At 33.3% G+C, this 26,983-nt stretch overlaps 3 protein-coding genes across 5 annotated transcripts in view; all 3 read left to right on the top strand.

The window, feature by feature from the left end:
- Nucleotides 1-1,212: 1,212 nt before the first annotated feature.
- LOC130621724 (uncharacterized) lies at nt 1,213-14,564 on the top strand. 2 transcript variants are annotated; one of them, XM_057437061.1, is made up of 9 exons: nt 1,213-2,245; nt 2,667-2,839; nt 3,945-4,185; nt 7,272-7,473; nt 8,443-8,666; nt 9,066-9,157; nt 9,397-9,555; nt 9,918-10,107; nt 10,681-14,564. In XM_057437061.1, the coding sequence occupies exons 1-9, from the start codon at nt 1,417-1,419 to the stop codon at nt 14,397-14,399; spliced, it is 5,829 nt and encodes a 1,942-aa protein (XP_057293044.1). In that variant the 5' UTR covers nt 1,213-1,416; the 3' UTR covers nt 14,400-14,564. The 2 variants fall into 2 exon arrangements, with proteins under 2 accessions (XP_057293044.1, XP_057293045.1); XM_057437062.1 differs by having other exon boundaries at nt 2,104-2,307.
- A 6,161-nt stretch (nt 14,565-20,725) lies between these two features.
- LOC130622689 (U6 snRNA-associated Sm-like protein LSm5) lies at nt 20,726-21,179 on the top strand. The gene has a single exon (XM_057438180.1). The coding sequence runs from the start codon at nt 20,783-20,785 to the stop codon at nt 21,059-21,061; it is 279 nt and encodes a 92-aa protein (XP_057294163.1). The 5' UTR covers nt 20,726-20,782; the 3' UTR covers nt 21,062-21,179.
- Nucleotides 21,180-21,988: 809 nt separating this feature from the next.
- LOC130622688 (coiled-coil domain-containing protein 148-like) overlaps nt 21,989-26,983 on the top strand; it is a 28,759-nt gene continuing 23,764 nt past the window's right edge. The window contains exons 1-6 of one of the 2 annotated variants that reach the window (XM_057438178.1): nt 21,989-22,517; nt 23,016-23,787; nt 24,238-24,382; nt 24,727-24,933; nt 25,436-25,576; nt 26,213-26,331. In XM_057438178.1, coding sequence (XP_057294161.1) covers nt 22,457-22,517; nt 23,016-23,787; nt 24,238-24,382; nt 24,727-24,933; nt 25,436-25,576; nt 26,213-26,331 — 1,445 coding nt within the window. In that variant the 5' untranslated portion in view covers nt 21,989-22,456. The remainder of the gene's footprint in view (nt 22,518-23,015; nt 23,788-24,237; nt 24,383-24,726; nt 24,934-25,435; nt 25,577-26,212; nt 26,332-26,983) is intronic. The other variant, XM_057438179.1, reaches the window with a different exon arrangement.

The raw sequence follows: 26,983 nt of genomic DNA, 5'->3' as shown, positions 1-26,983 counted from the left end.
ACCAATCGAAACAACTAAGGTATTTGAAGAACCCTTTAACGTGCGTAAAAATGCAATGAAGAAACAGAAGGAGAAACATCGGAACAAAGTAAAGTCATTAACTTTAGGCTTGATTATCTCGTTCTTTATTAGCAGTGTTCCTTATACAATATATGTAATAATCAAGACCGTGATATACAAAACTCATCAAGGCACATCATTGGCAGATGACATCATGTTTCTATTTATACTCATAAAATGTATGTGTGACGCTATTGTGTATATATTTAGAACAGGTTGTCGCAGAAAAACAAATCGCGTTAAATATAGATTCACTCAAAATAACTCCAGTAGCAAAACATTAGTTTCAGAAGAAACCGTGTAGTGGAATTGTAATATTTTGAATTTTCTCAAACAAAATGCCGGAAACATAGATCTTTTTGTGTTATTATTTCTACCTTTAATCCTTTAATTCTTTTTATGATCCAAAAACCTCCGTTTCAAGAGAATACGTAATTACTTAGCTTATTTTGCTGTCTCGTGTCCAGGATGGAGATTTAAAAGTTGGGAAAACACATTGCAATATGTATCATCCGTTTCATTCGATTTAACAGGGAATAAAGTAGTCATACATTGAAAGAACAGTACATTTTACCATATTTGTCACCTATTTGTAAAGTAAATTTCAAAACCTTTCTCCATTATTGAATATCCTTGTTTACGTTTTTATCAGTCAATTTTCTAGACTAGTCAAGGTTTAGTCACTTCTCAGAGCTCTTTTGTCGGGCAGGATAAAAATCAGTTAAACAATTGGATGAGTGTGTAAAAATATTAAATAAACAAACAAACAAAAAAGAACAACAACTCTTTTGGCGAAATATTTCTTAACGCCGTTTTAGCCGTACGACGGGCATTATCAAGTACGAGGCTTAAAAAAGGCGTTAAAATTGGCACGTACTTGATCAAGTTCGGAAAAATCGGGATTAGATACTTGTCTTATTCTGCCTATAAAATACGCGCCTGACGAGCGTCGCGCACTATGATATAATACGCGATTGAAGTTTTTGTTTCGCCTGCAAAACAAGTGTGCTCTGAAGCGTAAAAAGTTTTTTCAGCATAATAATTTTGATTCGAACATAGCTGAACCAGCGTCTTATTTTTAAACATAAATAAAACAGCGTCTAGCGCCAAATTAATGGCAGTTGCGTTCAAACAGAAGAACTTTCAAGCAAGTTTCATTTTTAGTAACTCCGAAAAAAAAAACAATTCTGGCATTTAATAGAAAATAGTTTCGAACATTAAAAATCGAATATTAAATTTCGAAGAAATTATATATTTATGGCAATACATTTACTTCTCACAATCCGCATGATTTAAATTTGAAGTATTAATTCTCGTAGCTGACTTATGAATTTCACTTAAACTGAAAGACTTGTAATGACGGAAAGAAAGACTTCGAGATCTGGTGCTTATCAGTTGCGTCACTTTGTGGTGTCATTGTTTTGTGTGTTTGCGCTTGTCTGTATAGTCACCTCTTTATACAGTATAACAAATAAAATTAGCAGCATAAGAAGTTCAGTGAAGCGCTCCGCAAGATCACTTAAAGAGGACTCTGATGAACTGAACGACCTTAAGAATAGAGAAGAACCAGAAGATAAAAAGGAATTATTTTCTTCAAAACCTTACATTCAAAATAAATCTGCAGACATCCATGCTCCTTCTCGTTCACTGGATCCACATATGTGGTACAGAACTATACGAAAAAGACCAAAAGATGCGCATTTACTTTTACCAGTTGAGTCATCTTACTTTGCAAAGCAAAATAAATCTCATGAAATAAATAACAACAATCAAGCTGTTCCAGAAACTGGATCCACTGAACTGGGCCATGCCTCGAACCATGATATGTCGTTAAGCGATAAATCGAATCATTTATCAGAAGAAAAAACACTTCATGCGTCAAGTGATGCCTCAACTCGTGTTCCAGGAAGCGATGCATTATCTGGTGTGCCGGTAAGTGTTGCTACAAACAGCATTAAAAATGGTAGCGAAAATAGAGAGGAAAACAAGTATAGAAAACATGCGCAAAAAAAAGAAGCAACGAAATTAAATAAAAGAAAGAAAATCGAAGATGGTAACATACCGGAGTTTCCTGAAAATTACCATGCATCCGGACTACTAATTCTACCGCATAGTGGTATTGCAGAACCGTTTGAGATATGGTATGCACCGGACGCTCACAAAAGTCGTATTGATTATTATTATGGTACGTTAGTTGCAGTAAAGTTGTAATTGAAGTTTTAACCTCTTTTGTGGAACTACCTTAGAGTACGCAATAATTGTCCTCTCCTAATTTTTGACATTTTTAAGCCCCTCGCCTTCCCACCCTCTCCCATTTATCAATTTAACAAACTTATCGAAATACAGGAAGAAATCTGAAAAGACTTGCAACTATGTTTGACTAGCAAGCATGAACTCCCGCAAAGCCTCCCAAGGTTCAATCCTATAATTATTACCAGGGATGTCTGCATGAGGGCGGGTGAATAATGAGCATTTTTGAGCTTTCGTTGATTAGAAATCCTAGTTTCTGTTTCTTTAGCATCTGACAAGGTCTTGCTTTGGTAAACATTGTGTCTGATCTTTGTAGTTTAGAAACTACGGGCTAAATGAGTTTTTTTTCTTCACAGGAACCGATAAGACATTTCAAAGAGCCGACAGAGGTTCACACGGAGTGTCGTATAAATATGTTCCTATGTATAACGATGTCCAAAAGAGTTTTGATGGATGTTGGACTGTCACAGGTACAAAAAACAGACCAGTGATCCCTCAGATCATTACACCAAATATAACATGGTTTCAGGTAAAGATGTATCTTCTTTGCTATATTTCTTACCCTATTCGATTTCAAGTTCCAGTTACAGCATCAATATTTAATCGTTTTTTTTTTCAAGAGAATATCGCCTTGTTATTAAAAAAGAAACAAAAATGTTTTTGTTTGATCGATAAGCTCACTCTCCTCGACCCTTTATTTGATTTGACAGAATAGGTAGAGTAGATCTATTGTACGCCTAACTCTAAAGCTGTTTTCCTTAATTAAGAATTTTATTACATTGCGCTCAAGCTCGGAAATAAGCGCAGAGCGTATAAATAGACCTAGTGACGAGGTTGCACTTGCACTCAACGATAACTTAAGGACATAAGTTTTTGCGAACATAAATCATTGCGGTTTTGCGGTTTTTAATATCCCGCAAAATTATAAAGAACATGCTAACATGCAATAATTTATGTCGCAGAATGTAAAAAGAATTTTTTTTTATTTCCTAAGTCCATAAAAAATAGTGATAATATAAATTTTTTCATACATCAATTTCCCTACAAAAAATGCAGGGAAAAAACATTTTTATTGAGACAAAAACGTCTAAAAATGTAGAAATAAAAAGAAATTTATAAGATCGCAATAATGTATTCCGTAAGATCAACAAATAGACCTTTTCCCGAATTTCCTCATTATGTCAAACTCAATTAAGAGGTCGATACTAAAAATGATTTTTATCCCTAAGTTCCTTAGTAAAAGGTATAACAAATTACCTAATTTCGTAAATACTTCTGTTCGTTTAGTGCCTCAATTCCAAGCTGAAATTACGGTCAAACCCTTTAGATATAGCCAAGCTTTCCAAGAATGGCCTCGTTTTCAAAATAAGTAATTTCTTTAAATCTAAATAAAATCCAACCAGAACATTATAATGCTCTGAAAACTTCATTTTTGTCATGATCATTTAATATTCTATCTGAATATCCTTATTTGAAGAGCACAGAACCATCATAGAATTTTGGATGACGTCATAATTATTATAATTTATGAAATTCGGGAAAGGTGTATTATTGTTAAAACATCATCACAACAGTATAGATATCAAATATTAAAGATAAAGTATCCAATAAAAATTTCCTTATTCACACTTTAGTATAATGGCACAGAAGTGTATACCGGTGCTATGACAACCAAATGGACTTACCAATACTACGCTTATGGTATGAGAAACCATCAAACATTTTGGGTAACAAAGGCAAAGCCCCATCGTCCAATTCGATACGAGATGTATGGGTATGATATGATGCTTGGTTCGTATTATGACCACTATGTGCTGGAGTATATCACGTTTGAAATATGGAACGGCGATGAAGAGATATTTGAACTGCCTCAAGGTTAGCTGTCATACTAAATTTTAGATTTGTGGTTTGCAATTTATACTTAACTTTTATTTATTCTACTAGCTGTTTCCCGTGGAAGAATCCACTGTATTCCATTTAATTTATGTAGCAGATATATGTCCATCAAAAAACAAACAATACAGCAGTGCGCATCTTACATCTGCATTATTATATAAATGACCAAAAAAATTAAAGGTTTTCAACAACTGCAGTATTTATCTGACATTTAAAATCTAAATCTACTAAAATTACTTGCTCTGACCATCTGACAAATGCGAAAATTATTCGGAAAGAAGTTTCCAAAAGCATTTCAACATACATCTCACCCATAAAATTTAAATCACTTAAAACGCCACATATATACAAAAAAGCTGATCAATGTCAAACACAAATCTCTCTCATTGTATATGTTAAAATCAGTTAGTTTATTGCAAACCCTGCCAAAGGTTGACACACAATGTGAAAAATAAACAATAAATTGTGCCTCTGACAGAATTTTTTATCTAAGGTGTAAAAAAAGGGATTTGCAAGGACAAATTATAATGCAATAAAACATTATTTGATATATTGCATACAGTCCCTCCTCACCAAACTTTAGACAAAATGCCAACAAAATAACGGTGTTTAAACCTAAAATTAATAAAGTCCTTTTAGCAATTTGCATGCTGTTTTACCATCAATAAAGTAAACAAAATTTCAAATCTCACATAGTATTCTGTCACAAATTTTCATAAAATATATATATAAGTCATAATGAGTCATGTTAAACAACAGCAATCAATCTGTATATAAGTTCATTTTATGTCAATTTTTGCACCAATTTTGCAACACAAAATACAAATTCTAAATAATACTAAAATCTCTTATTTTGGTCCTTCGCATACCGACGGTCTCCCACAAAAGTTTAATCAAAATGTAAAAAATGAGAGGTAACGACAAAATCAAAGTTTGCAAAATTTAACTATTTCAGTACATATATCTACTGCATATGCCCTCTAAAACAATATTTTAATCCAAAATGCCAAAGAAAAACAGTTTGCAACAAAAATCAGTTATTTCGATAATATTGCATACACTCTTTCCTCACAAAAGCTTCACAAAGTGTAAAAAAAAGAATGGTTGTAGGGAGTGCTTCTGATTCAACAAAAAAAGTTTTTTTGACATATTGCATCTAGCCCTTACCCATTAAATCTTACACAAAATTTCTAAAACTATATACGATTTAGAACACATCAAATTTAAATCGAGAAGGATCAGTCATTTCGATATATTGCACGGAGTCCTCCCCAGTAAGAATTTATACAAAATATAGAAAAACAAAGCTTGCAAGGTGTAAAATTGAATTCTTCTTCTGTGTATATATATATGGTCCTTCCTCGCAAAATTAACATAAAATGTCAAAAAGGTTCAGATATAACATCTAACACAACAAAAATCAGTTCTATCAGTATATGTCATGCCATTATCTTCCACCAAATGTTCCCCTTAAAGTTTCACAGACACAGCCTGTAAATTAAAAACAACTAAGATCAGGTTTAAAAAGAAAAAAATAGCTTACAAAGAGTATAAAATTGAAATCAACAAAGTAGCTCTTTTGGTGTATTAAATATAAGCCATACGCACAAAAGTTTACACTAAATGTAAGAAAATGGTTGTGTTTAGTATATAATTCTAAATTAAGAAAAGTCAGTTCTTTTAGCATGCTGATTAAGGTTTTTGCCCACAATTTGAAACAAATTAAATTTACATTTTAAAAATAAGTAATTTCTGAACTTTATTTTCAGAATATTTGGAGGAAAAGAACTTCGCAAACCAAAAAAAACCCAGGAAAATGTTTAAAATTTTCAGGGTTAATAACGTTTGATGTGTTTTGTAGGAATATATATACTGGGAATCTTTAGTTTAAAGCTAGCATTAGCTAGCTACAGCAGCTAATAGCTAGTCACTTAAATATAAACTGGAGACTTAGCTAGGTATAAAGAACATGGCTACATATATATATATATATATTCCTAGCTAGCTAGCTAGTTGTTGGTGGTGGTTGGCTTTTTATGATGCTAGCTATAAAACATGTCTGGCAACAATAATATAATCAAAACTGAAAATAAAACATGAAAAAACCTTACAGAACCTTGCTATGATTAATTTATAAAACCATGCTCTTCTTCAAATGTTTTTTTAAAGATTTATTTTGAATGAAAGAGTAGAGAATACTCAAAAAGAACAGCCATCTTTTTCGTAAACACAATTTCCGTTTTATGCTAGGAACTTCATTTAACAGTCCGTATGCTTTGTGAATATCTAATACCGTTTCATATGTAGCGATACCTATATATATATGCTAACATAGAGTTTTTTGGCATAAGGGTATCTTATATATTAATTCCCTTGCGTGAGTAAAACTGTGAGTCCACGACACGGAAATCACGGGTCACTTTCTTATGACGTGGCCGTACGCTAAAATTTAACTAAAAAAATTATGGATGTACTGCATAGAAATCGCACATAAGGTGTAAATATATAACCCGCTGCTAATAACGATATAAATATATATACCAGCAGCGGGTTATATATTTACACCTTATGTGCGATTTCTATGCAGTACATCCATAATTTTTTTAGTTAAATTTTAGCGTACGGCCACGTCATAAGAAAGTGACCCGTGATTTCCGTGTCGTGGACTCACAGTTTTACTCACGCAAGGGAATTAATATATAAGATTATTGAAAAAAACAGAATGCATTGTATACACCAGGCTAATTCACTAGCCTTTTGTACTTAGTGTTTCTACTCATTTATAATTCACATGTTTTTGCAGCTATGTATACTTTAAGCCCTTTCCTTCGGCAGAGAAATTTGACGTGGATTTAATTAATACAGCGATTGGCTGAAATGTGATTTGGTCGTATATTTACATTGGCAAATGTCGAAGATAGATTTCTTATGTTTAGTAAAGAAAAGAGCTGCAATATTTGTCGTGTTCATTTATAATCGATTGTTTTATCGAAAGCAGTGTGTTCAAGATGTTGTTAAATGAATCTGGAAGATTTGTTAATGTGTCTCCGTTACGTTTACTATAGGGATTCAGTGTTACAACTGGACAAATTCGTTATCATCCAGTTTGATTGCCAACCCGATGCAGGAGTTTACGGCTTTCACGCCAGACAACGCCATCAACGCTGTTGAACGCTACGAAGAGTATAAAATAAAACATAACAAATCAGATATTGCATCCGAGGAGGAGAGCAAAAAACGTCATCACATATTTAAACACAATATAAGGTGAGAGGTAAATAAAAAAAGAGGTAAATAAGGTAAATAAATCGCAAATGTTAAACTTAGGTTTTTAGGAACTTTAGTGTTTAGAAAAAAATATAACTAAATATGATTGCAAATATTAAAAGTTACTTAATATTCAAATTAAGGCTTTAGCAGATCTGACCATTAAAAAATACGAAAGGTTGAAACTTAAAATTGCAGTAAGTTGCTACCACTCTATTTGTTTGCAAATATCTAGTGGCTATAACCGTTGTGTGAAATGATACCATAGGTGTGATCATTGAGATTCTTTACCTGAAGAAAAAAAGAAGTTTGACAACCCTCTTATAATTGTCATATTATACTCAACTTTTTAAAAAAAGGAAGGTAAAACATTGGATGGCAGAAAAACGATCATAGTAACGGTAATGATAGAAATAAATTCTCTAGAGACTTGGTATTTGTCACGCAAAACGTTTAGTTGTAAAGTTAAGGTAAAATTCTGGTTTGATAGTGATCACGCTAAATGGTCAATCCTTTTTATTAAGTAGGCTAAGATGCAAAGTTGTTTAAAGTTTGTGGATGTCTTGTTGAATGGATTTATATGTTTGTTTGTTTGCCAGGCTTTTGAAAAATGGCGCTTCAGTAAAGTGCTTTGTGTAAAGGCCCGTCTCCACTAAGAGAAATATTCCGTGCGGAGTGAAATAATCGATAATTATGATTGGCTACAAAAACATTTTCGCCGTTTAAGGCCAGAAATCAATTCTAATTTTGAACAGCGAAAATGTTCGTTAGCCAATTAAATTGCTTGGAATATGCATAGGCATATAAAAAAAGAGAAAGAGACACTATTCAAGCTAAAGGCGCGTCCCTGGAGCAAATCTCTTTTATTATATCTCTGTGGAATATGTCGTCTAATGGAAATAAGCTTTTATATGATACGTTGAAATTAAATTCACCTAAAGGTCTGAACCCTTCATTATATTTCTTTAGGTATATTCACTCACACAACAGGAAAAACGAATCTTTTAAATTAAAAGAAAATCATTTTCTCGACATGAGCAAAGAAGAACTGGCTGTCTACCACGGTTCACTCGAAAAAGATACAAAAAAACACAAAGGTATCATTGACATTGCAAAGCATGAAAAACACACGGAGCGCAGCTCTCCACCTAATGAGGATGATATACCTGATGAAGTGGATTGGAGAGATTTCGGTAAGTGTGCAACTTGTACAGCTATCATAACGTTCCAATTTAGCAGTTCAAAAACCCAATTTATTATTCGATCCTAACTAACCTCGACCCTCTCCCGTTATTTGTTGGTTTTTCCAACCCATTTCCCTGTATTTCCATGCATCATTCATTAACTTCTTTACCTCTAAGAAGAAGTTACTGTGCAATTTACATTGTTAAATTTGGGCGTACAATAAAATTTCCAAATGATTGAAACTTAAGTATGTTAAGGATTTTCACAGTAAGTATGCGAGAGTTTCTATAATTTCTATCTAGCAATCACGTTTTGGGAATGTTTGGAAATAAAAATAACAAGTAAACTATACGTTTAATTCTTTTTTATTTTATTTTTAATTATATATCACTATTACAACTATATAGGTGCTGTATCACATGTGAAGGGACAGGGAATATGCGGCTCCTGTTACGCCATCACTGCAGCTGGAGCCGCTGAAGGGGCGTGGTATCGACAGGTATATACAAAAATAATCGGTTACCGTATTATTTTAACTCTTTCCAAACTGCTGTTTCACATTCTGAATTCAGTGACTTTTTATTTTTGCTGTTAATTAATTTAAAAGTCTTATATACGTTAAACGTGTTTAAAATAAACGTATCGCATATCTGTTTTTCAATTTTTTTCTAATACAGCATTCAGAAAGGTTTTTGATATACTGGACATGCGCATTACTTGTCACGTGTCATAATTTAGACAGGAAGACTGGTAGAGGTATCTCCTCAGCAGTTGGTCGATTGTAGTTGGGGCTACGGTAACCATGGTTGTAAAGGTGGCCATTATGCTGCAGCGTTGAGTTGGATATACGTGCACGGAATATCAACAGATAAAAGCTACGGCAAATATCTTGGCCAGGTATGATATAATAGTTTCGCCTTAGCAAGCACTGACAACATTATTATTACATCCTTATATGCTTTGACTTTCATTAACAATGTTGATGAATTGTGGGTCGATATAAAGTAATTTAACAACAACAACAACAACAACAACAACAAAAACAACAATAGCAATAACAATAACAACAAAGTCATCATAACAGGATCAAGTTTACTATAATACTTCTTATGCTGGAAAGTCACCAGATGTTTTTTAAGTGACTGCCAATTTTCGATGCAAAAAATCTCACCATTTTCAGATACTTTCTTTACATGTATTTAGAACCACAACTTATGTTATTTCTATCATATTTTTTTCGTTTTGTTTTGTTTTGTCAGGAAGGCTACTGTCATTTCAACGACACGTGGTTCGGAGCAAAAATTGACGGTTTTGCTTATATCCAGCCATGGAATAAAACAGCACTAAAAAGAGCAGTCGCTAAGTACGGACCTGTTGCTGTTTCAGTAAATGCTGCGCCATTGTCCTTTCAATTCTACAGTCATGGGGTGTACAGCGATCCGAAGTGTTGTAAGTATTAATAGTACTTTCGCACGCCATGAAATTTATTGTGCAAGCACCATGTGTGTTTTGTTCGTGGTTTAAAAAAAGGAAGTGGTTGAACATTTGCTTTTTTTGAGGTTTCTAGAACATTCGACAAAGTTTCTTCCTGCAAAGAGCAAGGTTATTCGTAAACTGTAGAAGTTTTCTTTTAGCAAATGTTTTGATTAGAAATGGTTTCTGGGATATTAACTGCTATAAGACAAAATCCATCACAACTAGCTGGACCTAGATGTAATTTGTAGAACCACAAAAAATTTCTCCTGCAAAAACTTCTAACTTTGCACAACAGTAAGGTTTTCCCCCGCTAAATTAAAACATTTTGCGATAAAGCTAAACTGCAAAAGTTTGTTCCGCAAACACTTTCTTTCCCTTAAAGATATTCTGAGACGAAAAAAAAAAAACAATGTTCGAGCTTTAAAAATATAACAGTATACTAATTTTAACTCGCAAATAATTTCTTAGTTCCTTTTGCATTTGAATTTGCAATTTTTTGAAAACAAAACCTTAGCTGTTGCTTAAAATAAATCTCCAATTTTTTAGCGCCTAATCACACCCATCACTCAGCGCTGGTGATTGGTTACGGCAATCAAAACGGACAAGACTATTGGCTACTAAAAAACTCGTGGTCTAACACATGGGGAGAAAATGGATACATTAAGATTTCTATGGATAACGATTTATGTGGCGTGACAGAGTATCCTGTGGCTGTCGTTGTTCATCACCCGCAATTCAGAATGTCTCCGAAAATTAAAATAGAAGCTGATTTAAATTCGGATGATCGAGACAAAGGTAAGCAGAAATTAAAATCTGATAAAAGCAAGGCAAACCAGCTCTTGAAACCTCATAAAGAAGATGTATCTGCCGAAACAGATTTATCGGAAAATCCTCCAAAGAAACCAAAAATGAAAACTAGCAGTACTGAGGTAGGATCTATGAGACCTAAAATGCCAGTAGCCAATAAAACAACTAGAAATGTGTCACATGATCTAGATAGTAACCAATCACAAAACAACTTAAAAATACCAAACTCTCAAACCGACACAACTACTCCTGGCTTGAGTCAGAGTCCACTGAATAAACCAAAATCTCGACCCACTCAAAAAAAATTGAAAAGTAAACATGCACGGAAACCGGCGTCCAAACAATCCACCCACAATGCAACAGAACTGCCGATGAAAGGTGGAGTAAGTAAGGATGTAAACAATGTCTCAGATAATAAGGCGCAGAATAATCATAAACTAAAAGATGAGGAAGATGATTTCGATGAGTCTGAAAAGCCAACAGAAAAACAAGAATTTAAGACGACCCCGCTTATTACTCCTTCACCCGAGAAGAAGTTGCATCCAGGGAAATCTGAAAAGGTCAAATTAAACAAAGATGCGGACAATTCTTCGAACCGTAAAACGCCAAATAGTCATAAACTACAAGACGATGAAGATGATTATGAATTTAATGAGTCTAAAAATCCTACGCAAAAACAAGAAAGTGAAACAACTCCCTTGGCCACTTCTTCACAAAAAGAAAGTAACAACATTAACTCTCAAGATTTAAAACAATCTTCACAAAAGAAATATCGAAATAAATATGACGAATTTGATGATGACAATTTAAATAAACCGACTCAAAAGGCTACTGGCTATACAACATTAAACGGACTGTCAACGGGAAAAACAAACGCAAATCATCAATCAAAAAATGCAAGCGGCGATTTTGACGAGGACGAATCAAACGAGCCAACGAAATCTGTCAACAGTGATATTTCAACCGAAACGTCAACTAAACCGGCACCGAAATATAAATCTCGAAACAAAGAAGACGACCTTGATGATCTAGATCCAGACTTCCACAAAACTTCAACTTCCGAAGACGAAGAGGAATTAGAACTTAACTTAATTAAAAACAAACCTACACAATCGTCACGTGATATGGAGTCTGACCATATGCAGGCATCACTCAACAACAATGCTAACCAATCAATGACCTATTTGACAAATTCCAATGTGGATGTCTCACAACTATATGTCAATCAAACAAAGCTTGCTAATGAAGAAACAGAAGGAGATATATATGATTTAGGATCTGAACAGCCAACACTACCAGCTCATCACAAAACACGTATCCAGACACATGGATCGGAAATAGAAGGGTCAGGAAACCTAAACATTGCTCGAAATGTGAGCGAGTTAAATAACGAAGTAATGGAGCTACGAAAATTTCTATCTAATTACAAACTAAATTCTAAGTCGCATGGTAAGTCATTAAACGGCACAGATTCTTCTGCCATTCGTCCTGGTCAAGATGACAGCTCACATCAAAATCCCATGCCCATCCAATCATCAATATATGGAACCCAAAATCAATCCAGAACCAACTCGCAAGAAGTGACAAACTTTGATAAATCTCAAAATGTCACTTCAAGTATCGAAAGTAAGGATGTTTTTACGGTAGCCGAAAAAGCTCTCTTTGGTCTAACACAAGGTGCGGCTGTATTGTCCGTTTCTCTGGGTAAAAAGAACGATGATTCACCTAGACAAAGTGTTCAAGCAACTAAACCGGTCAAGCCTGTTTCACGTTTACCTTTTGTGGGATTGCACATCATGGACGCTCACACAGGTAATAATGAAAACACAGATGAGATCGAAGATATGGAAACCATTAGTAGGTCTGAATTAAACACCACGGAAGGTAGTGGACACACAGACGAAAGCGAAAATATAGAGGAAAATAAAAGCAATCGTGATAGTGAGGCAGAAACAAAGCCAACGAGTTTCGGGTCAACAACTAAAGCGAAAAAATTTCCCGCTGACCAACTTCCTCCAATTTTGCAATACGCTGGAAATCTGTACCATCAAGTTTTGAAAGACGAAAGATATCAAGCTAATGATCGAGAAAAGCAAAATGTGCTGACTCATCAAAAACATATTCATCACATCGTAAAGAAAATGGAGGACGCGGCAGCTTATATTACAACGCACAAGCCGACGCTGAATCCCGAGAACGTCGGAATGTACGGTAACGAGGATAAACCTTCAATCCAGCCGAAACGTCCAACTATTTTAGGAACAAAAAAATATGTGATCAGCCGCGCGACGGAGAGTATTAATACAATCCGGCTTTTTACAACATCTGCGTCTTCAAACACAAACAATAACACTAATTTTGACGATTCTTCTTTGTTTGGTGAAAACAAATTACATTTGAAAGTAAAGAATAAAAACAAAATGCGACTTGATGATAGACAAGAAGGTGAAGGGAATGGCGATACAAGCAGCAAATACAATGGTCATAGGTCTACAAATTATAAAGGATTTTACTTGTCCCAAGAAGAAGGACATGCGTCAAAAAATGAAAAAGATGGCAGAATGATTCTAAAAAATAATTCCAACAGTGGTTTTCGAGAAAAAGTAAAAGCTGAAAGTAAAGCAAAAGAGGTAAAGCATCGAAAAAAAGAAGCATTTTTCGAAACAGCGCAAAAAGAAGCGGTTGAAAAAAGTAACAATAGTAAAAAAGTTACGGTAAACGAAAGAAGTAAACAAATGCAAAAAGGAAAATCGAAAACACAGAAACATTTCAGTGAAAACAAAAAGCAACTTTATAATAAGCAAAAAAGTGAAGTGGCTAAAGAAGAATATAATCGAGGCAAAACCCTCGCAGTTGCTAAGATGTCCAAACATAAAAATTACCATCCTATAGTTAAAACCTATGAAAACAGCAGACGTAAGCCCAATCATCAGAAGAAAAAAATAAAAAATACCAAAAATTTGGCACAAGAGGAAAAAAATTCCTTGATCACGCTAAATAAACTGGAAAATAAAATAGGCCATGCGAAACATAATGAACTAAAAAGCAAAAATACAACTAAAAAAAACAAGAATGCGGCCAAGCTAAGCAACCTGGAAAAAGCTGCGAAAGAAAGTATGACGAATTTGTACTCTCGTATTGACAAAATGGTTGCTGAAAAGAGAAAGAGAGACGAAAAGATAACAAAAAACAGCATTGCGAACAAAAAGAATACAACCAACCAAGGGAAAAAGTCAAACGCATCTCGCATTCAAAATTATCCGCCCAATACCTCTTTAAATGTTCCAGCATTGGCCCTTACACCTATTCAGCAGACACTTCAACAGAATACCCGACAGGAAATTGTACCAAGTCTTTTAATAAAAAATGCCCCTCGGACAGTTCCACAGAATTATACAATGAGTTCCAACCACGGACGGAATATAAATAGTTCTTACGAACAGCAAAATTTCGGGTAGATGACAATGAGTGAGCAACTATTTCAAATGTTTTAATCAGCATGTTTCAAAATAAAAGTTGCGATTTAAAAGTTTTTAACTGATTGTAAATTTTAATTATTTTTGAATTAGTATGTGTTTAGTCATCGCTTTTATATGGCAGTCGAATAATATGAAGTTTGATTACTCTTTCATTTATCTCGTACGGTGGCCCATATCTGTCTCCATTGTCGAACAGCAGAAATAGATCATTACTGTGCAGTAAAATAGTTCTACTGCGCGGTAGCCATAGTTCTACTGCGCAGTAGTCGTAAATCTATTGCGCAGTAGTAACAGATCTACTGCGCCTTAGAATTCGGTTCAATTACTGCGCAGTAGGACTTTAACTATTGCGCAGTATAATATGGGGCTTTGAGTCAGGTTTTTAGACAATTTTTCCGGTATTCAGTAATGGTTGACAAGATTTTTGAAACACGAGTGTACACAACATAAGACAACATCAACTTGTTTTTCAATATTGAAGAAGATTAACATGTGCATACAATACAGAATGCTGCTTGATTTGTGGTTAATGGAGTTGTGAGAAACGTTTGCTGAGAACGCAAAATAGCAAACTTGTGCGAATCAAATGGATCGATTAACGTCATTTTATTTTTCAAAAATGCTGAGGGAAGGGGGGGGAGTAGTATTGCCCTCTGTTTCCCCTCTGTTATGGCCTTTTTATTTCAATAACTCTCAAGATAACAATAAAAACTGACCATATGGTGCCAAAAAAACATTTCTTTCTCGTTTGACACGTTTAACAACTGACTTTTAGCTAGGTTAACCATATGACGGATAGCAACAGTTTCTTTTGTCATTATTAACTTTGAATTTTGTGTCTTTTGAATAAAATACAGTTTATAAAACATTAAAGAATTCCCTTCTTTGATTTTAGTCTTATAATGGCAAAGCCACAAGTTAAATCTTCTGCTAGCGTTGTTGTTTTCTTTATGACATCTTTTCCACAATGGTAGCGACCATTGTGGAAAAGATGTCCCTACAAGCGCGGTACTAGTTCCCAGACTGCGCTGTATGAAAGCTGGTAATTCCACTGACATTTGTGAACATGTTTAGTGTGGATTGTTACAGTGCCCAAAGATAACGAATTGATTGATAATATATACCATGGGTGCACAGGTTAACAATATATGAGCTTACTGGGCAGAATAATTACTTTGCTTCATACATAAAATAAAAAATTTCGGAAGTTATAAAACAATGAAAAAATAAATATTACTGAGACTTCAAATTTCACATCGGAGCTATAAATGAACTAGGACAACCCTTTGCAGGACCCTCGTTGATAGCAGTACCAATAGGAACTGAAGAGGCTATCCTGGGTAAACAATTTTAAAAATATTCATTTTAGCCAACCTAAAAACAACTTTATTGACTTTGTTTTCCTTTCCAAGCTTCGTCTTTTCATATCTGAAGAAATAAGTGCGATATCATTTATTCCTGTCACTTAAAAGCAAAATAAACTGGCAAATCTTAGTGGTCTGATGACCTGTTAGTAGTTACGTTATTCAATTGTGAAAGTAGAGTAATATAAAAAAACATCCAAGAAAACATTCAAAGGTTCCTTCGTTTGTTGTTTACTGAGTGCAACGAGATGTATTGGAGAAGATTTTCTAAAGAAAAAACTTCATTTACGCTGCTGATTCTTATAAAAACATTTGGAGCAGAATGGTAAAATTATGGTGGAGGAAAAGGAATTAGAAATTGATTCCCTGAAGAGAAGAGTTAGCTGATCGCCTCAACGCGATAGTTATTAGATGCGTTATGCTTTTGGAGCCCTTTTATTTTATGAAAAGAAACTTGTAAATAGTTGAAAAATTGTTGTGTTGCACATAATGTAAAGCTCAACTGATGATTTCTAAGGTAAAGACCGTGTTTCAAGTTATATCGTATATCTGATAATTGTGTTGGAATTGGCGAATATTGTTCTATTTTGCTATTCTTGTCTTTTAGCTTAGTACCTAATATACCACCTTGTTATTTGTTCACGAATGTAACCATCGACACACAAACTCTACCCACGCTACATTTTACCTTGCCGCGAACAATCAAAAAGCGCAACGCCCCGATGAGGAAGCAAATAGTTTGGTATTCCCCTGGGGTTGTACAATGTTTGACCTGTACCGTGCCAAGTTAGATAGTTTACAGTACAACACGAGGAGAAACACGGTAGCCACAGCAAGTGTGTTTTCAAACAGAACTCCTTTATTCTTGGTTTGCTTTCGGTAAAGAAGTTTGCCCAACCTAAGTTAGCGAAGGCTAGCTACATTTTAAACTTTTTTTTATTTCCTTTTCAACCCAATGGCTACTGATAATTCTTAACTACATAGCTATATTTGGGTAGGCTCAATTAAGTCTAGCTAAAGAAACAACTTTTTATTTCCCCTTAATGGCTAGCAGCCTCAGGCTTTGTAGATTCACAACTTTATGTATATATTTACCTGAATTTTTGAGTGTCCTCCATCATTATTTTAGGAATGAGAAATGATTAAATTAAGTCATTGAATTTTTCCTGCTTTGCTTTAATGGTAAGAGATAAGGTCCAACCCCGAAAATGTCCTCTGTTCGTGTCCTCCAACACATTCATGGAAATTTTAAAACATAATTAAATATTGGCGAGTTGACATTTTAAAAATCTCTAAAAAGGTATAGCTTGTTTATAAAGCACACAATTTAATAATAAACCAGGTCCCAACCCTTGTTGCAAAGTCAGGGTGCAGCTCTTGCAATGTGTGTTGTAAAGTTGGTCAAACGAATTCTAGCTAAGTATATATATATATATATATATATTACAATACACCTTTACAATAATTCGGGAAAACTAACACTCCATTGCAGCTTATTTTGCGATTGGGGAGGTAAACATCACACTTTTATAAGAGTTTATTGGGAGATAACATGTTCTTTCATGATAAATTTTGTTGCCGCGTTTTGTATTTAATGAAAAGTACACATAAGTTGTATATCTTATTATTATTATTAACATTTCCTGAAGATTTGAACAAAATTGATACGAAGGTAGTTAAAAAACAGGAGCAAACACGCTTTCGTCTCTAACAAACTTTTAAAAAACCTGTTTTTTAAAGGCGCGTAATCACCCTTATCGAAAAAATATAACGTATACATTTTATTTATTTCTTTCAAAGTTCAGACTGAGTTATGACTTTCCTGAAAATTTGAGGATGTAAAACGTACTAGAACTGGAAATAATGGTACTTTAATATCTTGAATTTATTGTTGTTTTTTTCCAGCCACCATATTTAACGATCTTGTTGATCTCTTATTCTTGTTTGAAACCGTAGGTAAACAAACAGCCTTAACTTTAAATGAGCTCTGAGATGGAGTTCGATAAAATCGCCAATATGGTAGGCTCCGTTCTCCTCTTAGATTTAATTTTCTTCTATTCTATCATTGTTTTTGGAAAACAGACAAAACAAAACAGAAAGAAGAATTCACAGCATTGCCTCGTGGTTATTAATTATGATAGTTATTGCTTATCACGCTCTTTCTTTTTTTATTAGCATGACCAGGATTACTGCATATTATAAGCTAAGCGGGGGAGAATGCTCATTGTGATAGTTGGAGATAGTTATAACACTATGGAGGTAATTAAATTTAGAGCATGAAAGGGGAAATTCTGAAAATTTAGGTATTTTAATTGTCTAGATCTGATACTGTCTCTATAAGGAAATGACTAACTGTTTAAACAAAGGAAAATAATCAAAAAGTAAGACAGCTAGCGAGGCAAAGCTGTCTTCAGAAACAACAATAAAAAGTGGTCAGTGTTGCAAAGAAGTCTGATTTCAGTAAGCTAAAACGTTTAAATAATAAAGAATAACACAGAAACTTCGATTGATTTATCTGATTTATCATGTTCGAAACTTTGTGGATATATTTATAAAAGCATTACGATGGAAACACAATTACAGATGCTCTCTCTCATTCTTTATTTTTGCTATAATGGCCTGAATGCTGCAACCATGTGATCGATTTTGCCGTGCGTTTATTATCGCATGATGTGTGCAATGAAATGCAATGGCGGTTCTGTAGGCGAAGAGAAATTGGGGTGAGTTTGCTATTTCTATGAAACATTTGAACATGTTCTGGTTGTCAGTTTTCAATAACATTTTCGGGATAATGTTTTCTCATGTATATCTTTCAATTTTTACAATAAAATAGGCACCTAAAAAAAAGTTGCCAACAGGGTGATTATGCGCCTTTAACTCTTTTCTTCTGATATTGTAGAACGATGAAGAGCCGTAGGAACTCATGTACAATTGAATTATCGTAAATGTCTATTGTGCATCTTTTTTACCTGAAAGGAAACCCAAGGTATAAATTGATGTTGACTAACAGGTCTAAATTTTTTAAAAAGCTCTTTTCCTTCTCAAGATATTCACATTTTATGTAGCAAATTTTGACATTTTCAGTCATTAGTAATTTTAGACCTGTTAGGGATGTGCATTTAAACTTTATCAATGCATAGACATTATAAAGTTGAATTGATTAACATTTTTTTGCCAAAATGACACTTGTTTGCTCGTAAAAAGACTTGTTGACAAACTTTTTAAGCTCTATAATATAAGTCCAACATCATTTTATACCTCGAGTTCCCTTTAAATGAGTCAAAATTAAAAAAAGCTTTGCCTTTACTAAGGTTGACCAACCAACATTGGAAAAGTCACAAACCAAAGATATTAGGAACAGTGTACAGTGGTTATTCTAACGTTTAGCGTAGTGGTCAGGGAGAATGGGGATCTTAGTAAGTAACGAGTGCGATGTGAAACGCACATGCAAAAGATGTTACGCGTACAATACTTCAAGGTTAATACTTGTTGCGCATTGATTTGGCGGTAGAAAAGTGGAGGACGTTTTGAATCGAGAACGTCAAACACAATGATCGAGCGTCTACGTACAGTACAGTCCAGATGTAAGCGTACGCGTACGCCCAAGTTTCACACCTTTTTCTCGGAGGCGGTAGTTGTTTGTCTTTTGTTCTTATTAATTATCTCGTGAGTCTTGTAAGTCATTAACTTGCGCATAATAAACAAGAGATTATTGAAGAAAAATAGCTTATTATAACTGCGCGTAACTATTGTTAAATAGTGTAACATAACTATTCCCAATAACATAATTGCAAATGTTATCAACTCTATCAATGTGACACGAAGAGCCATTGTTTAATATTTTTATTAAACAAATGTTTTATAAAAAGAACTTTTAAAAGTTTCGCATGTTAAAAAATATATTTCGACAATAAAGAAATATTACTAAAAGTTTTAAAAGTAGCATTAGTTTTTTTAAAATATGTAGATCATTGGATTTGTTGTTTTTTAAAAGAGCTTGTGTTTTTTAAATATATCAGATTAAAATCGCGTTACTATAATTAGTTTCGTTGTTAAAAAAAATTGGCCTTCGCGTTTATTTTTTTCTCGCGCAGAGTATTGTTTTTAAACAATGTTTCTTGCTATGCTTTTGTTTTTAACACGAAGCAATTATTTTCGCGCAATTTGAAGGGAACTCGCTATCCTATTGTTTTTTAATGAAAGCAATTATTTTTGCAAGTTGAGCGTACGCGTACGCTTACATCTGGACTGTACTGTATAGCGACTCTCTCAATCTTAACTTCCGTTTCTACATGTTTGAAATAGTATGAATGACTATACTGCCTTTTTCATAAGTTTATTGTTTATTTTTTAGGTCATCACAAGCAAATAGGCAAAAATATGCTTAGTTTTCAAATTAAAGAAAGTCTTTATCCACGCTGCTTAAAAAAAACTTCAAATTTCATTCAGAAAGTCCAGCACAAAATTTATACAGAAAAAAAGAATATTCCACACATGGGTTTCGTTTTTAAATTTTTTTTGAATAAAAACAACACTTGCGGTATAAAGAAAAAAATAGATTTCCAAAAACTGCGTTTGCGTTTGAACTTTTTACAGCAATTAAAATAGCTGTTTCGATTGCTCTAATTTTAAAGCAAATAGGGCATCTTTTCATTTGAACATCGTAAGGACATGTTCATGTCATTGTAGAAGCGTTAAGGGGATATTTGAGGTTCTTAGGTTGTTTTCTCGTCATTCTGGATGAAAATATAAGGGCGACTTTTATACTTCGTGTGGATGTTTTCTCTTTATTTTAGAATAAAGTACAGCGTCTTTTACGTTTTGTAGAGACGTTCTCTCATAAAAAGGAAACTCATAAAATTTTTAGCTTTGAAGAAACTTTTTTTCTCTCATTTTAGAACAAATTACAGCAATTATTATATTATTTTCTTCTTTTTTAAAAGACTGTTAATGTACCTAGTGTTATTCATATATAGATAAACAATTGTTTTATATACAATGACGTCTGCTCCTACTGCAAATAATCCGTCCCAGTTGCTACCATTCGAGTTGATTGATAAATGCATTGGATCGAAGATTCACATTATTATGAAGACAGATCGTGAGATTGTTGGAACTTTTTTAGGTTTTGACGACTTTGTAAATGTCGTTTTAGAAGATGTCACAGAATTTGAGAATACTCCAGAGGGCCGAAGGGTAACCAAGTTAGATCAAATATTATTGAATGGTAATAATATTACAATGTTAGTTCCAGGTGGTGAAGGACCCGAAATGTGAGGGTACAGCAGAATGGTTGGACCATAATACATCAGTGTTTTGTTGTGTTTTATACTGTGTACATCACTTTTGCAGTGTACTTCGATAATAGATATTACAGACATTTATATATTAAAAATATTTCTTTTCTGCCTTTAATAAAACAGTATTCTTGTTAATTTGTGCAAAAAAAAGCTTTGTGTAACATATCACCATTTCTTGCTGAACACAGTGACAAATGAGTTATTAGCTAGGCTATAAGTTTCCAAATTGAGATCTGATATAAAATTAAATAAATCTAATATACTGTTTTGCACACAAAAAATCATAAAACAAAAGAAAAAGAAAAGGAGAAGCAACTCTCTCTGTGAATGCATTCAATTTTATTTTGTGTTTTCAATTTCAAAGAAACTGACATTAAGCGTTGCCCCAGTCTTCTTTACACACTTTTGATTGGATTTAAAATTCTCACAACATGAACAATGTTTTTTTTTAATAATAAGTCCAGTCCTGTGCACCACATTCCAGATTGCGAACATTATAGGTTGCAAATGTGTAGGTAAAAAAACTCATAAAAATGCATATATTTCAAGTATACTGGAATTTTGTGTAGACGTTTTCCTGCTAGGAATGGAATGGAAATCATGACATCATGTGTAGTTTAAGTGATCAAGTTTGGTTCACTATGGTAACAATGTACTTAGCATGCACTGTTTTTATTTCATCAGCTAATTATCAATTTATAATTTTACATAATTATGACGATAGTTACAAATATGACTACTTAATTATTTATCTGTAGATTGATACTAAAAGCAAAGTTGCGAAAAGTAATAAAAGTAGAATACATTATTCTACTTTTTATTCTACACACTACATTTTTTGACCTAATAGTATCATATTTATTTACAAAGAAATATGTTGACAACAATCTGCAAAAAAAAGAAATACTTTTTTAGAAAAATTAAAAAAATTAATTTCCTTTTAAAGTTAAAATGACATTATTTACAGATTTGCAGATTTCAATAAGGAATAATTTATGCATACAATTTTGACTGTTTGAATTAAATTTGTGTACAGTGAGCGGCCAGTGCCTCATGGTGTATTTCACTAAAATTAAACAGTTGTTTCTACTTCTCCTTTTTTATTTTGCCGTAATATAATCTTTCATTTTTGCTAAGTATTTCTGTGCATGTGAGTGTTTTAAACTTTTTACAATTTCACTGCAGGTGGCCCATTATAGTTTGTTTAGTCAATGTTTAAAAAAAATATATACTCCAGACTATTTAATCTTATGAATTTTGTTTCTCTCTTTTAAAACAATCGCATAATTAGTGTATGTTTCTTGTATATCAATGATATGTTATAGTTCTAAAGAATTTCTAATACAAAAAAACAAATTTTGGAATTAACGAAATGAGTGGTAGAGATTTCAAGTCTTTTCTTGCTTCACACAAAGCTGAAATTGGCAAGAATGGTAATACATCCTTTTTGGTTTTTGTTACTCTATTACTACTGATAGTTATAAGATACAGCATTCATATATTTCACTGTAAACTACTGTCTCTCAAATGCTGTGTTGTATCGTTATAGATTTTTCTTATCAAAAACTTCTATTCTTGGATGACTGTAAATAATTAATTTTGGGAAGCAGGGCTTAAATTAGAAATATAAAGTCAGTTTGCAAAAGTTTCGGAACTGTGCAGAAGAAAACCTATGGTCTGGAACTACTGTAGACCACTTGTCATTGCTCCCTTGTTAACAGTTATTTTAATAGACATGCTACAAATAATTTATGAAAATATAGGGTCACAATTTTAATATTTCCTTGGTAAAAGAAAAAGCAAAGATTACATTTTAATTTGGGGAAGTCACTGTTTTATGGAGTGTTTTTATTACAGTTATAAATAACTTTTTGATAAATAACTTTGATAAATAACTTTTTTATCAAATTGTTTGATATTTTTTTCTACAGATACACGTTTGGTAACAAGATTTCTTAGTGGACACAAGCCGACTTACAAACAAATTGATTACAGTCAATTATATGCTCTGGCAAAAATTAAAAAATCCTCTGGTGACAGAGCTTTGCGTAAAGTTGAGAAATTATCCAAACAAAACAAAAGCAACAAGGAACGGCAGTTAATACAAGAACATAAACGAGTATGGGAAAAGGAAATGCAGAAGTTAAAATACACTCAAACACAGATCGAAAATGATATTAAATATATACGTCCTATTTCTCAAGACCTTCAATCCTCAAAAACATCATTGGAAGAACTATACGAAGATATCATTGATTACGAAGACAAAATGCAATGTGAACTGCATTTGTTTACTAAAAATACTTTGCGACCTGTTCATGACTTGCAGGCTGACATAAAACTTTGGTTAGCACAAAATCGTAGTCAACTTTTAGTTGGTGCACATGATTTGGAAGATGAGCAAAGGGTTAACAAGACAATCCAGTCCGTTAAGAAACAACAAGATGTGATAATAGAACGACTTGAAGAGGAGGAAGAGGTTATTGAGGATGAAATCTATGATATTATAGAAAATATTGGTATGCATACTCTTGATGTAAAATTACCTAAAATTAAACTTGGAATTCCTGAAGATCTATTACAACTAAAATGTCCAGATGGGAGTTTAAGAGAGTCGTGTCTTAATGAGTTTGATTGGTTGGATCAAAGATATACTGGACATGTTGAGTTGTTGGAGGATAAATATGAAAATGCTATTCACAGGTATGCAAATTATTGCTGCAGTATAGATAACACAGTCAAGATCAGATTGGAAATGGTCATTTATATTCCACGTTCGAAGCATAGAAAACAAATGTTAAATGCATATTGTAGTCCTATTTCTAGAGGTCAAACTGATGTCTTCCCACAGACTGAGTAATCAGAATTACAAAAAAAATTATTCATGATTCATCATTTATAAAAAGCTGAATTCACACTTAAAACTGGAACGAATTGGATTGGATAATTGTAATATCAGGAATCTGATTGGTTGATAAATATTCTGCTCTGAAACAAAAAAATAGCCAATCAAACGAAAGTATTTATATACTTTTTCTGCTCTGCTTTTGTGGTTGATTGGAAATCTCTTTCAAGTTGTCATCCCAGTCTTGCGAAGTTAATTTTTTCAATTATGCAAATTATAGTGTGTATGTTTATGTATGTATTGCATAGGGCTCCCCTTGGTGGTTGGAATGAGTTGGATCATTTACGATTTAAACACATCATAAATCAATACAAAGATGTTTCGTCAAACAGACGGAAGTTGTATATGGATCGTCTAAAAAGGGAACTACCCTACAAAACAATAGAGCAACTTGTGAGTGTGGTGGCCTGTTTTATGTAGTTGTTTGTCTCAAACTTAAGTACACAAATACAATTCCTGATAAATACAATGAGATTGAAGGCGATTCTTGAATAAACAGCTATAAAAACAGAAATTATGACTTGAAGGAGAGTGTCATAATGATTTCAGTTTGTAAAAATTTGAAACATATTAAAAAAATTTTGGTTAAAAAGAAGGAAATTTTAGGAACAGCTTTACATGTTCCTCTTTTTCTTTATTTTATTCTTTGTTATGATTAAACTTTTATGTTACTTGTTGTTGAATAAGTGAGTTCATTTAGTGTCTCTTTGAACTACATGTATGTTATTTTCATATAGAGCAATCACGAAGATTGGTGGTTCAGTTATAAATCATTTCAATCACAATTGAAAGACTTGTTCAATGCATGGAAACGAGATAAGGATGATCTTACCTTGCATGTAGTCTCGTTATTCCAGCAGGCTTGTGTAGAGTACAACAACAAAACACAGACAATGATTGAACACACCAAACAAAAGTTTGTGTGTAATTTTTTACACGAAAAGGTAAATAAGAATTTACTACACACGTTTCCCCTAAATTTTCACATTATAGTGTGCAGAGGGGTCAGAACTCCCATCTACAATCACTTCCACTTTTAAACCAGAATCCCGCCTAAAATTCCAAAGATCAAGTCCTTGTACTAAAAAATTTTAGGAAGGTGCCTATAAGCCACATGTGTATGCCATAAAAAAAGCAGGCGTTTTCGCATTGTCACAGGAAATCACCCTTATATTTGACTGTTTTTAACGTTAGATATAAAAATAATTATATACATAACACAAGAAACCATTACAATCTGAGGATTATGTCTCCCCCTCCCTCACATGCACGCTATGCATCTCTTTTTATTCCTGTGAAATTCGCGCCAACACTCCAAGGTATACTTACATTATGCTCAATGTGATGTACTATTAGGAAAATGATATCAAAACTGTCAGTTCGGCAAACTTTTGTTACCGCAACTTCAGTGTGGGTGTTGACTTCAGATTTATGTTTTTGTTATAGTTGTTTGAATACCAAACAGTACGCTTAGAACAAATGAAATTGGAAGTTGCACACCGAGCGCAAAAGGAGGAAGAAGAAAGAAAATATAGAAAAATGAGAGAAATGAAAGAAAGAGAGCGAAGGGAAAGAGATAAACAAAAGGTAAATAATAATAGTTGTGATAATGACGACAAGTTTTTATGTGGCATCAGCTCATTAGATACAAGATATATTTTAAACTTCAATTGGAAATTATAAAAAAATACACAACAAGATTACTGTATTGTAATGGCAAACGATTTTCTGCAGGCGAGCCTTTTGGATTATTAGGAAAAGTATTTTAAGTGTAAAAAGATTTTTAGCAATTGTAAAAGTAAATCTTGATAAATTTGAAATTTTAAGCTTAGAAACTTTAAAACTCTAGCTAAAATCAAAATCAGAGTTGCTTTTTTAAAAAATTATAAATAAAAATTATAGCTACCATTCTGTTCCTTATGCCATGCTACAACTGTACCTTGCGTCATGCTGTTTGACTGCCTGTTTTGGTAACATTTTTGATTTTTTTAAGCATTTGGCTGTGTGTAAACGTGAATTAGAAAGATTGGGTGTAGAGCATTCCATATATTTATTATGTGTAATAGCTGGGATGACCCTTTCACCTGTCGTCTATGACTGTGTAATTCACACTAATTTCTTTTAGACTGGGGATTCGATCCTTACTCACATTTTTTTTACTTTTGCTAATCCAGTAAGAATTTTTTTTCCATCAGTCTCACATGTTTCATGTTTTTTTTTCAGGTTAAGATTCACAAAGAACACCAGGAAAGATTGTCAGCAAAATTAAGAGATGTGAATCAAAAAAGAAAGATGGAACTGCAAAAAATTCAAAATATAGAGCAAGCACATAATTTAGAAAGGTATTTTAAGTTAATTTCATGATTTTTTACAATTTTTCTTATCCACAAAAATCTGTCTGTGTGGTAAATCTAGAAAGGTCTATCTGCGAAATTAAATCTCAAAATCACTGAAATTGATTTATTTGCTAAAAGTTATCTTTGTACATATTTTGAGAAACAAAATTAGTATATTCTACTTGATGATATGGTATGCAGAAGGGTCTTTGAACCCCCTCAAATTTAGGTCTAGTTAGGTCCCCCTCAACCGTATAATTCATAGGTCCACTCCTACTCCTCTTTTAAACTTGAGGAGTGGCTTTTCTATCAATGTGTAATTTAACGGAACTTTATAAAAGTACTGTTGCTAACACTGGACAAACTTCTGTGGGTATTTTTTTTGAGGTTGCCTAATACAGTTGTTTACAGGAGTTCAAATTTCCGTAATGGGTAATTTAGTTAATTTTAGTGAGAATTAATTGTGCAGGGTTTGTGGGGTGGGGGAAGGTCAAGTCTTGACTTGGTCATCAGCGGCCTTATTTTGTTGCGTTCACTTAGGTAACAACAGAGTTCTTCTTATATAATTTAAAACCTATAATAAAAGAAATTCATAACATTTCCAGCTTACGGGCCACTCGTGTTTGTGATTTTAGTGATCGACAATACTGGAATTGTA

Source organism: Hydractinia symbiolongicarpus, chromosome 12 (genome assembly GCF_029227915.1).
Source record: "Hydractinia symbiolongicarpus strain clone_291-10 chromosome 12, HSymV2.1, whole genome shotgun sequence".
NCBI lineage: Eukaryota > Metazoa > Cnidaria > Hydrozoa > Anthoathecata > Hydractiniidae > Hydractinia > Hydractinia symbiolongicarpus.
Note: the sequence above shows the minus strand (reverse complement) of the source record. Positions and strands in the feature narration are given on the sequence as shown.

What these genes read in the sequence shown, in the direction of transcription:
- LOC130621724 (XM_057437061.1), top strand. Translation starts at nt 1,417, where the DNA reads ATGACGGAAAGAAAGACTTCGAGATCTGGTGCTTATCAGTTGCGTCAC. An exon ending in CAAATATAACATGGTTTCAG is followed by an intron (nt 2,840 to 3,944) that starts GTAAAGATGTAT and finishes TTCACACTTTAG; the next exon opens with TATAATGGCACAGAAGTGTA. An exon ending in GATATTTGAACTGCCTCAAG is followed by an intron (nt 4,186 to 7,271) that starts GTTAGCTGTCAT and finishes CGTTTACTATAG; the next exon opens with GGATTCAGTGTTACAACTGG.
- LOC130622689 (XM_057438180.1), top strand. Translation starts at nt 20,783, where the DNA reads ATGACGTCTGCTCCTACTGCAAATAATCCGTCCCAGTTGCTACCATTC.